At 31.8% G+C, this 13205-nt stretch overlaps 1 protein-coding gene across 1 annotated transcript in view; it reads right to left on the bottom strand.

Annotated features, from left to right (window-relative positions):
- The window catches only part of LOC148281641 (uncharacterized), a 42716-nt gene that overhangs the window by 15418 nt on the left and 14093 nt on the right, over window positions 1-13205 (bottom strand). The window contains exons 2-3 of the mRNA XM_088226382.1: window positions 2830-3008; window positions 695-851 (exon numbers count right to left, since the gene is read on the bottom strand). Coding sequence (XP_088082508.1) covers window positions 695-851; window positions 2830-3008 — 336 coding nt within the window. The remainder of the gene's footprint in view (window positions 1-694; window positions 852-2829; window positions 3009-13205) is intronic.

Below are 13205 nucleotides of genomic sequence, written 5' to 3'. Positions count from 1 at the left end.
GCATAATATTTAAAAAAAAAAACAGGCAACGACAGGTAATAATCTCTTCTCTAAAATGTTCTCCATCTCTGATGTAATATGTTCATTAATTTTAGTCATTTAAATTTGGTTTGGTTGATGTTTAAAAAGCTTTGGGGCTTTACAAATCACAGTTACAAAGACGATGAATTTAAATGTTACGTGTGGAAGAAGCAATAAAAGAGATGATAATAAAACAAATGCAACTATTTTTCGGTTAAAAGAAAAACTTTAAATATATATGAGGGTCTTCTTCACTAGGCAAAAAATCAAAATCTCTTGAATAAACTATTTGATGTAAAATAAACGTAACAAAAATCCGTAAAATACGTTTTTCATGAAATTTTCATTTAAAGTCGTGGAATACATTTGTACATCTATTTACCCAAATATTTAATTTTGAGGGCCATTTTCAACGAGTTGTAAATAGCTCACTATTAGAAAATGGGAATCAAGTTGGGGTAGAGTAGTATTCGAACCACGGACCTTTGGTCCGTGAGTCCGAGACACTAGCCACAGGACCACAACCCGATTTATTTGTTAATCTTTATAACTCCCCCCGGGATGGAATCTAGTCTTTTGTCTACAAAAATTTAGACAAACTATAACTATTGTAAAATAAAAATTCTTCGTCTGTCTGAATACGAATTAAAAAATATTATTGAAATCTAATTACCGTGCAATTGGCTATGCCGTCATCGTTTTTGATGAACAGTTGTCCGGGGACACAAGGGCCGCGGGTCAGTGTTCTGTAGCAGCGCCCGTCAGGGGGCCATACTATCTGCGTGGGGTCCGGACACGGAGGAGGCTGGACACACCTGCCCACGCGATACCTTTAAAAATACAAAAAAAAACATAATTATCCGCCAAAATCGCCGCCATGTTGCAAATATCTCACGACTTCCCGAGTAACTGCCCTGTGCGTTGGATGTGTAATTTACAGGGTTGATGTTGCTGTTGAAATTTTGTGATTTGAGGGTAAGGTTAATCTTGGTACAAAAAACTACAGTCATTTAGTATATAATTACATGGCTGATGTATTTGTACTTAGTAGTAGTGACTGAAAAAAGATTTTCGGTCGAAACCGAAATTTAAAAAAATAAATTAAGTCACTTCAAAACGCCCAAAATTAGGCGTTTTTATTGTTAAACCTTACTTCGTTCATTAAAATAAGTGTTAAATAATAAACATAATGAAATAAAAGCCACAAATCTCATGTGAATTTTCATTTAGTTTTTACGCTTTTTGGTTCGTTGTTTGGAACTAATAACACTCACCCGCTGAAACCCGAAACAAACTAAAGGTCACAGTCACGAGCTAAAAGATGCACCCGAGTACAGCCGAACGTAATCAGACAAATATCGAGCGCCGGTTTCGGATGTGTAACTCGTTTTATTGGCCGAAACTGGCCAAAACCGGAACCGAGGTCGGTCACTACTTAGTAGGTACTTAATTTTTAGCAATTAACTTTAGTTAAAAAAGGAATGATATGTTCCCTCTTAAATTTCATCTGCATATCTTTATAATTTCACGCTTATCCGAAACTGATGATGATCATAGGGCACTACATTTAAAAAGCAAATGCAGCGTATCTCTATCATCAGTAACGGGAAGGTAAAATAATCAGTCTTGAGATGCCAGTCCAGAGACAATTAAATATCGCAGTTTAACACCACCTAAAGAACAGATATTTCATATCGGCCTTTCTAGGAATCGAACCCGGGGCCTCAAGCATAGTAGACGAATGTGTCAACCACTATCCTACGAGACGGACTTCTCTCCGCTTGATTTTCGTTTTCGGGATTTTTACCTGAGAATAGCCGCAAATAGTCGAAAACACTCGTCCTGTATTATGGTTCTATTTCACAGAAAGAACTAACTGTATTCATCATCCGCTCGAACATTAAAAACTCGGTGGTGCTTAGGTTTATTAAGTTCTTTTTTTTAGTTCAGTGCCAAATTACGGTGTTTATTGGCAAAAAAAAATAAAGTCCATACTTGCAATACAAAATAAAACAAAATAAGTCTTCGTAAGTGTAAAATATGTAAAAATTGTAAGAAAATATATCTAGCAGCTTCACTAGATATAAAAATACGTGTTCTAAAGCTACATAATATATAACATATATATACCTACACAAAATTTAATCATATATTATAAAATATGAACATAATAATATTGTAAAAAAAATGAAGATATTGCCAAAGTAAAATATTTATGATAAAGTTAAAAAATTAAAAACAAAGATCAAAAACACCAAATGTTTCAAATGGCAATTTCTTCCCTCGTGTTGTTTTACTTTACAGGCTGGTTAATCAAAAAGTTATTTATAAATTCACTAATTGGTTTATCTAATCATAAAAAGTAGGCATATTTTTCTACATTTTTTTAATTGTATTTTAATACTCTATATTTTTTACATATGTCAACACGAAAAAGAAAAAAACAAAACAACACGTTTAAGTCTACGATCATGAATTCATAAACAGTATTTTAATACTGACTGGGACATTGGTTCTAGAATAAGACGAGAAGTAGATACTCTTCTGGTAGGCATGTCATCGCCGGGTAATTTTAGTAGGACTCCACCCCATGTCGAGCGCCGGGGGACAAAAGGATCCCACCTATGAATTTTGACATCTAATAATACTTACTGATAATACATGACTGCAGAATCCAATGAAAGGTACGCTTCTGGTAGGCATGTCTTTGCCGGGTCGTTCCAGCGGCATTACACCCCTACCCGAGGACTGGAGATGAGCACTATGATCAGGCGGCAAAGACGACTTCTTAAATATAGTCATACTTACTGGGATATGGCTGTAAAATCAGGAGAGAAGTACTCTCCCGGGAGGCATGGCCCTCTGGAGAATATCGTGAAGCAGTCCGTGTCGTTCCACAGGCGGAGGGTGCGAGGGGGGCAACGGCACTCCGCCGCCCCTTGGGGGCCCGGGGTGAGCTCCATAGTCGGGGGGCAAGGGTGACCGACCTGCGAAAAACATGATCAACTCAGCTATTTAGCCTACTTGTTTATGCTGCAACATTAAGTCGAAGATCAGTGGGAAAAATTCTTAAAAATTACTCATAAAATATCAATTTTTCGGATTATTCGAATTATTAAAACTACATGTATCTACACCAATTACGTTTAATGAATTAAGATATGTTCATGGCGCGTATTTGATGGCATTTAAATTCATGGGTAATTTCCTTATTTTTTCATTTATTTTTTCCTCTTGTTCCGGTTATTTATTGCTTTGCTTATGCATACAAAGTTTTTTTCCTAGTATGTATATTTTGTACAATAATTATTTTTTACGTATCTGGGTCCATTCCTTCATTATTTTTTTCATTTTTGTAACTATAGTCCTCAGAAAGTCAATGTATCTTTCCGCAGTGGCTTCATTTTTATTACTTCTTCTGGGTTTTCAAAAATTTGCCCGTTTTGTGCGCACATTTGTTTGCAGTTTAACCCCTCGACGTCAAACATAGGACAATCTTGTAATATATGGAGGACGTCTTGAGAGATGAGTCTTTTTTTAAATCTATGAAGATATTTTCGGAAAGTACCATGGCCTGAAAGCATTTGTGTTAGCTCGTAAGGTCGCCCAAAAGTATCCAATATCTCGGCATCCTTTAAATTTTTGAAAAACAATTTCGTTATTTTGCCTGTATCGCTCTTTTGTTCCAAGTATCGTATGATTTTTCTTGTACTATTTTTTATTGGATGACATGGGAATATGGTCGTAAGTAGAGAGAGTTCTCATTTTGGAAGCTTTTTTCGCTAATTCATCCGTTCGCTCATTTTCCGTGTTATCATAGTGTGCCTTAATCCATGTGATTGCAATTTTCTTATTTACACGTTCGGTATTTTTTTCAGTAAGCTTTTTAATTTCGTAGATAATTGGATATGTAGACTTTGGATCATTCAATCCTTGTAAGCTTGACATGCTGTCACTGTGTAACATAATTGTAGATTTTTTGACATTTTTTTAGTGTCCACATCATGGTTTCTCTTATAGCCACTTGCAAGTACAAAGTAAACTAATAAATATAAATAAATAAATAACATTAGCAGCCCGTATCATGGCAATAAGTAACTATGTTTTCTTTTTTAAAAAAACATTTGCATTCTAGGAATCAAATAGTGATAGAGTGGGGTTTAAACCTCGGACCACTGATTGGCGAGTCCGCGACACTATCCACGAGACTACAACCTAATAATTCATCCCGATAAAATCATGATAATTAAATGTATTATTTTGTACGCTAGAGAGCTCTGTACTGTAATATACAACTGTCATCGGACCAACTGCCCTGTAGTCATGCTAAAAAAAACTCTTAACATGTCGCATGTATGATGATTGTTCGGATTGTTTAATAAGCGAAAAAAATAATGCTTTCTAATAAACATTTCACCTTTATTTTAAAAATTATTCGCGTGCTAAGCATGTAAGCTAGGTACTGATTTCAGTAGTTGGATCATTCGTGATTTTTTCCAAGATAATTTTTATTTTTAGATTAGTTTATACTTATAATTGCGTGAAGTAATTAACATCATGATGTATGTATATTGTACAACTATGTACAACATACGACTAAAGGTATGTGCAAATGTACATTCATATATGTTTTAATTAATATTGTTCTGTCGTTGCATGTTATTTAACGTGACGCTCATTCATTGTTTTGTTTTATTGTACCTAATTCATAATAAACGTTTCAACGACTAGCATGAATATTTTTTTATCCCTAGCTCAGAACATGAGATCAAGTATTTCTACATGTAACATGTCGTGTTTGTCATTTTCTATATTAAAAACGACATAGGTACTAATATTTATAACTTGTTCAAATGGACGAGTTTCTAAATTGTTTTTCAAAATTTAAAAGTGAACGCTAATTTATTAATAAAACAGAATGATTTGAAACTTGTTAGTATTTTTTTTAATCACTGTCAAAATCATGAAATATTTTCACAGAGTTTAGAGGAACGTAGTTTTGTTATGAAATTTTAATTATTCTCTTATATTTTACAATTAAAGTACAATAAATGGCGGCCTCCGTGCAGTAGTGGTCAAGACGTTTGACTCACACACGAAAGGTTCCCTGTTCGATCCCCGGTGAGAACAAAAAAATTCAATGTGAATTTTCTTGGGCCCGGGTGTTCTGCGCTGTAATTCACCACTGTAATTAATCTCGCCTGTTGTGGTACAAAAAAATCTATTGTACAATTACTACACTAATATTTCTTCGTAATAAAAAAAAAGGTTTATGGCTTCCTGTAGTTTTTACTCAATTTATTTTTCTTTATAAGGACCTTTTACCAAATCATAATTACTTTGGCCAAAAACTAGTTACATGCATTTACAAATTATAATAAACATATAAAAACAACAAAAACAGAAAGGACAATTAATTACATGTCTACATAAACAATAGAGAACAAAAATATAAAACCTTAAATCATTATTATAATAATAATGTCGGTCTCGTGGTGAAATGGTCAGCTCGTTTGCCTATCATGCAAGAGATCTTGGGTTCGATTCCCAACATGGTTGATATGAAATATTTTTTTTAAATGGTGTTTTTACAGTCCCTAGACTGGTACCTGAGGCGTAAGACTGATAGTGCCTATTAAACAGAAAAGTGATACTATAGTAAAATACTTATAGGTAGATAAAACTTATGGCCTTAAAAAAACAACAAAATATAACATAAACATAATTTTATAATAAATTCAAAGAAACAATAGTGAAGTTAACTAAAAATTGGATACCATTCAAGTAAAAAAATACCCACCCTCTCGAAATCTCATCTGTTTTCAGTAATATGATAACATAAAAATTCAGTTCTTTACTAAAAATTTGGTATTTACAAATACATATATATAAGTACTGGTGGCGAGCCGAGATTTTTTTTATAAGTAATCTACAAAAATGTTTATTAATTTATTTGTTTCTAATAATAAGTACATACAATGTAAGTGATATAATTATAAATGACTATTTTTCTGTGGTTCTGTAAAAATCAGCTCAAACAAAAATTATTACTAACCACGCGATAAACTTAGCTTTATTCTATACTATTTGATACTATATTTGTAAAAAAGTTTATTAGAAAAACACCACAATGACATTCAGCAGATATTTCCATTATGATTTAAATGTCCACCCTAAGTACTGGCCGATTCTTTTAAATTAAAATTAATAATGCCAAAAACGGCCACTGCAAATGCCACATGTCCCATGTGATATTGTGATACACAGATTTATATACTATTAAGCGTGTTGTCCAGATTCCCTTTGAAATATATGTATGTTTACGAAATATTATTATTATTTTTTTTTTTTGCTATTATTTAATTATGTACGTGCTTCCACTTTCCATTATGTTGTATCCCAACTCAACACAGCTTCATAAAGTTTAGGATACGTTATTATTGTATTTTTTGTAATATGCATGTATTTGTATGAATAAATAAATTTAAAAAAAAAATATGTCAACGGTATCCTATCAAAGAAAAATAGTTCTTTGAAAATAATGTTCGAAATACTGGCTTCCAAATGGAGAATTTGTAATCTGCAAGCTTGTTTTAGTACTAAAAAAGCTGACTTGGGTTAGAGATGTAAAATATAGTGTACTTTTTTGAATGGAGAAATAAGCTGAGGTAATCAACTAGTTTCGTCGTTCACTGAGAACAGGCTGAACGCTGAGAGCACTTTATACACATATTTTTTTATTGGAAGATATAAACTGTGGTTGGTGATTCATAATAAATGGCAATTATTTTATTTATTTTCCTAAAAACATGGTTAATGATAAGTTTCCCTCGTAGCTGCTCCAAATTTAATTTACTTTGTCCCCATTTAGATATTTTTAATACAAAATTTTGTGACTTCAAAAAAAAAACTTTTTGAAACACTATAAAATGAAACATTTGTCAGTGTGTAATAAGTTAATGTTCCTTTAATTATGTTTATTTTATTATAATATCAAAATTTTGAATTGGTCAACTATATTATGAAAATCCCTCTCCTCCACTCTATTTCCTCATCCCTTAACCTTCCTACGAGCTCTTTTTTTTCTCATGTCTTATATAATATATTATTTTCCTCTTTACTGTGTAACATATTCTCTCATTATATTTGTGAAAAACTTTAACTGGATGTATGTACTATTTTTTATATTTTGTATTCTTATATAACAACTGTTGTTTTTCCTTGATAAATAAAAATAAAAATAAAATATAAAACATTAGCATCGAAAGTCAAATATAATGGTAAGCTGTGCATAATCGCTTATTTAGACGATTCGCCCCTGGTAGGTACTACATTGTTTTTTAGCGATGCACATCAGAAGCATTTCATAAAAAATAACCAATGTAGCTATTTCATTTGTTCTACGAATTTCACAATGCATTTTTATTCACTCACCCATATTGCAGTGATAACGCCTGCAATCTTTAGATTGAAATAGCGTCATTACATATTTTTCGTAATGCATTCAATTTGTAAAGAATAATCAGTACAATCACTTAACAATTTTATCACACGGCATGAAAATAGAGTTACCAACTTTTCACACGATAACGGATCGGGACAAATTGTAATAAACGTTTACACAAGGCATTGAAAATCTTGAGAAAATAATCAGAACTAAAACACATTTATGTACTGGGATACGATTAATTTATTTCGGAAGACGTTTCTTTGTTAACATCTTACCACAGAGATGGATAATATTTTACAGAATGGAGTATGGAAATCTAGGCATTTACAGGGCTTATGACCTATCGTACAAAATCCGTTATCGCGGAGAGGACAAAAATGGCAGTGGGCGGGTCATGTGGCGAGACAAGAAGTTGATAGGTGGACCCCCAGAATAATACATTTGGTAACCTTACGAAAATGAAAGGAAAATAGGGAGACCACAGTGGAGATGGACTGACGACATTGTCGAACTCGTGGCACGTGGGTGGAAACAGAGTGCCCAGGACAGAAAATCACGGAAACAATTGTAAGGGGCCTTTATCCAGAAATCAAAAGAAACGGGCTGATAAGAAGAAGTAGAAGATGAGCTATCACTGGCTGGCTCAAGAGGCCAGTTAAAACAATGTGAAACATTCACCGTTTTGTCTTTATTTGAAAATCCATATTTCTTAAATTTTCCCATCTTTTGATTATTGTGAAGTTAAAGAGTTGAAGCCTTTTTTGATGTGGGTGCGATTAATCTGACTCAATTATTTCATCTACTAGGCATCATCTGAAAACATTCTTTAAATTTTCATACTTCTTCTTGGACCAGTTGGTTTAATAAACAATATTTTGAGTAGGTCCAAATGTTTTTTGATTACGACTGGATTTCACCTCTTAGGGAGTTGTTAAAAGTAAATATTCTAACGGAGATGGGAAATATTTTAGAGAAGGAAAAGTGAATGTCGAGGCATTTACAGGGCCTGCCATTGGCTGGTTAAAGTGATCTAAAATACTTCCGATATGATTATTATCAAAAAAATTCGAAAAATGTTTTTGATAATAATAATATATTATATCAAATGCTTTGCTAATTGAATGAATTTTTTTTGCAAGCGCGTTGCTTCGAGAAAGAAAATAGATTTCCACCCATGTAGTTGCAAATTACGACACAATGATATGGGTAAGTAATAATGATTCGCCATTATCTGTCCGCGGTCGGGCCTACTCGTGACGTTTGGATAATTCGCCATTTGTTTAGTATTCAATCTTAAGTCTCATAGCGTGAGTATGAAATAATTATTTTAGACGATGCGACACGAAGCGCGACGATCAGCCATGATACTAGGTGATGAAATCGTTTCTTTGAAAATTCGCTAACTTGTGTTTTTATCAGTGACGAATGGGAAAAATTGCCACCTTCATTTCAAAGCCATTTTCATTCTTAATATTCTCAATGAGGAAATACAGCGATTTTTTTTAGTTGTTAATAGACCACCAAACCAAATTGGAATTTAAAAAAAAATTTTTTTATGCATCGTAGGTACTATCATCGCCATGTTTTTTTATGGTTTCGTAATTTTGAAGTACTCCACCAGTGACGTCACGAGTTGTCGTCGGTGAGTTGTGCTAACATTTAAAAGTATAGCCCCGTAGTGTCAAAATACGCCAAATGGCTACCCGGAAACCGGAAATTTATTACCACACATAACAACTCTATAATTGATTCATTGATTTAACAATGTTTGAGTATGTCCAAATGCTTGCAGACTGGCTGGATTTCCTCCCTAGGGAGTTGTTCATATTTAAATTTGTTGCAACATAGAGGGAAAACATTTTTGAGAAAGGAATATGGGAGTCTGGGCATTTAAAGGGCTTATGACCTGTCATTGGCTGGTTTAAGTAGCCACTTTACACTCTATAACATTCACCATTCTGCCTTTATTTAAACATCCACATTTCCTCAACTTTTCCATCTGTTTACACCACATTCCCTTCTCAAAAATGTTTTCCCTTTTTCCCTAGTGAGGAAATCCAGCCAGTCTGCAAGCATTTAGACATACTCAAACATGGTTGAATTAACTACCTGGTAAAAGAAAAAGTAAAAAAACTGGAAAATTGTTTCCAGGCGTTGCCAAGTAGGTGACTTGGTTCAGCAGGATGAATCTCACCCACATAAAAAAGGTTTCAGTTCCTTTACTTTACAAAAGTCAACAGATGGAAAAGTTTAGGAAATGTGGATGTTTAAATATAGGTAGAGTTGTGAATGTTACACAGTGTGTAAAGTGGCCACTTTAACCAGCCAATGACAGGTCATAAGCCCTGTAAATGCCTATACCCCTATATTCCCTTCTCAAAAATGTTTTCCCTCTCTGTTGCAACAAATTTAAATGTGATTCATTGATTCCCTAGAACTTGTGACGCGGTTTAAAGTAGTTAAATTTTATTATTTAAATTTTATTTTTACATATTTTTCTTTTCTCGTATTTTGAGAAACTTCGCCATGCAATAATTGCTCTAATTTTTACCTCGGTAAGAAAACATTTTTTACATCAAATTTTCTGTCGAACTTCCTCATTAATTGAAAAAACCTATTTTAGGGTTTTTCGAAAGTGTAAAGCTCGAGTGGCTAATCAGGAAAACCATCAATTACTAGATGGCTGTAATTTTCTAAATACTGTATACAAAATTAAACCTATTATTAGTAATATATTTTTAAATCTTGGGTGTCGTTTTGCAACACATTTTTAACAAGATCATGGGTTAAGGTGTTTTGCAATCATTCAATCACGGGGCGCGGGAATAATATAATGAAATTTGAATTTAGATTTTATCAAACTTATAACAATATATTGGGTTTTATTTCGACATAGATACTCTCGCTTGTACATACAGGCAATAGAAATGAAATATTGCTTTGGTTAACATGATATTTCACATTTTTATTGTCTTTTGTGTGGCGCCTCACTAAATAATATATTATAGCCACGAGTATATTTATTTATAATTTAGATAAGTATTTCAGCTACTAGATAGTCGTAAATTAAAAACCCCTTTTGTTTTTTTTTATTATTTCTGAGAACACATTAATAGTTTTAAAAAATTAGATATAATAATACCTGGAGAAAATTATATATTTAAAAAAAATAATGAGTCTTTTAGATTATATATTTTAAAGTTAATATTGAACAAAAACGATTAATAAATATTCTGTTCATAGTTTAATTTGTCTCATTGTTTGTTAACTTTTTTATCATTTTTTATTCATTTACACAATTTTATCATGGCACAATCATATTTTTTCATGTCCCGACTTGTTAGAAAATTCCGTGTTAAGTCGGGACTCTTCTATACATAAATAAAAAACATTTATAAACATATTAAACAATATAAAAAATAATCAAACCATTATACAAAATAATAATAAAATTTAAAAAATAAAAATATCATAATATATAAAATATTATTGATATTTAAAGCATTAACTTTGTGGTCAAACATTTAACTAAATGTTATTAAATATTTGTATTAAACCACTTACCAACTTTTCTATGTCTACCGGTTTCGAGACGTACCCGTCTCTTCGTCAGGACACCAAATCAACCTAATTAAAATTAATTTTAATTGGTGTCCTGACGAAGAGACGGGTACGTCTCGAAACCGGTAGATATAGAAAAGTCGGTGAGTGGTTAAATACAAATATTTAAAAACATTTAGTGATATATAAAAATATTAAAAATTTATCTATGTCAAGAAATGGAATGCAGAAAAGTTATTTAATAATTAATGACAATAGGTAATTAATAATTCATGGTAATTTTATAATTCAATTCGGTAATTAATTGATATTAAAAATAAATACAAAATTCTGCAGTAAAGTAATAATAGTAACACATTTATATGGTAGAATTTGTAATTGAATGAACATAATAATAAATAATTTTATGCTTCGTTTAGCAATAGTTGAAGTTTATATTCACAAATTATCAAGCATCACTATTAAGTTTATTCATGGATTATATACACATACGAGTATACGTGTATGGATAATAATGAAGACAGCATTGAAATTATATATTTATTTCCGAAGCAATCTTATACAGTGGTCTCTACCCTTCGATAAAATCTAATTATGGATATGTTATTTACAATTGATATCTACAATATGTTATTTTAATCTTTCTAAAATAAAGTACCTTTAATAAAGGAAATAGTTCAAAAACATGTAATTTTTTTATTATATGTAAAAAAATGCGGGTTACAAAAGATACACTTGTATACATAGTCGACATGAACATTAATAAGTTTCATGAGTAAATAATTCAATTTGTTAAGAAAAATTAAATTAATTATAAATTAACACTTTTTATAACAGTAAGGTCCGATCGTAAACGACCCAAACATAAAATATTCTTAGACAATAGATATTGAATGAACACTATTTACTATAGTAAAGCCAATATAATATGCAGTTACTGGTGGTAGAGAAAACGAATAACGCCTACGTTATATGCTGAACTTTCCTGAATTAGAATATGTCCGTTATACATAATATTATATTTGAAAGTTACAATGTATCAAAATGCCATTTGCTATGTATTTACAATACGTATTTATATTTCCTCGGATGTTAAGAAACTTCAAAATCGTGATTCCAACATCGAGGGAAGATCTTTCCTATACAACTATAGTATTGCACCTTTAGGACGAAAACGACTTAACTCAAATAACGCTTAAAATGAGTTAAGATCATAAAACGACTTCATTATCCACCTTTATGCATTTAAAAAAACGCAACATCCGGGTGGGTTAGGACAAAACCGTTACACCGGTCTCTTTATTACTCTGAGAATTTAGATTCCGTGTCAGTACGGAAGCGACGCAATTAGTCTTGTGTTTGCATTGCTGTGTGAAGGACGCAACGCAGACAAACATAGTCACCGAAACCCGGTTGAGTCGATTTTATTCCGAAACAAATGACATGTTGACTTTATGTGTATCCAAATTATGTTTCCAATAATCATGAATATGTTTTCATCATCATTATGGCAGCATCATCTGCATGGTGTGTGATATTAATGACCTTATCTCCCTTAGTAGATTCATTACTTTTTTCATTCTTAAAAGCGTTTTTTTATATTTATTTATTCTGCTTGTGTAAGAAAAGGTTTTAAGCGTATATATTGTTGTGCTATATTTAGTTATAAAGGTGCTTAACTTGCTTTGTTTCTTTGTTGTTCTCAATATGTGTTATTTTCTAAATGTTAAGATTATTTATGTTCCGAATTGAGTTTTTGTAACTCCTGGGAATGTAATTCAACGTGTTATACTTGTAAAATACGTTGTGTTATATGATTAAACAAAAAATGATTTTAAATACTAAAACACTAATTAAGCTTTGTGATTGTTTCGTTCCGACTTCCGGATAATATTAGTGACTTATTTAAGTTAATGTCATTTTAATATTTAAATTATCGATAATCTTAGTGACTTATTTACGTTTATGTCATTTCGTGAATAAATAAAAACATGTGCTTGGTGACCTGATCTGACCTAATAAAAAATATGTCATTAACTTATTTATCAAAGTGCTTTGGTTTTTTTTTTCAATCTAATAATAACTCATTTAATAAATGTCTTGTTTAAACTTATGATAATTTATTTTTATAACGCTTTTTCTTTCATAGATTCATAACTAAAAGCCTTCGGTA

Source organism: Micrasema longulum, unplaced genomic scaffold, assembly GCF_059751315.1.
Source record: "Micrasema longulum isolate JH-2025_06_02 unplaced genomic scaffold, ASM5975131v1 h1tg000428l, whole genome shotgun sequence".
In the NCBI taxonomy this organism is placed as follows: Eukaryota; Metazoa; Arthropoda; class Insecta; order Trichoptera; family Brachycentridae; genus Micrasema; species Micrasema longulum.
Note: the sequence above shows the minus strand (reverse complement) of the source record. Positions and strands in the feature narration are given on the sequence as shown.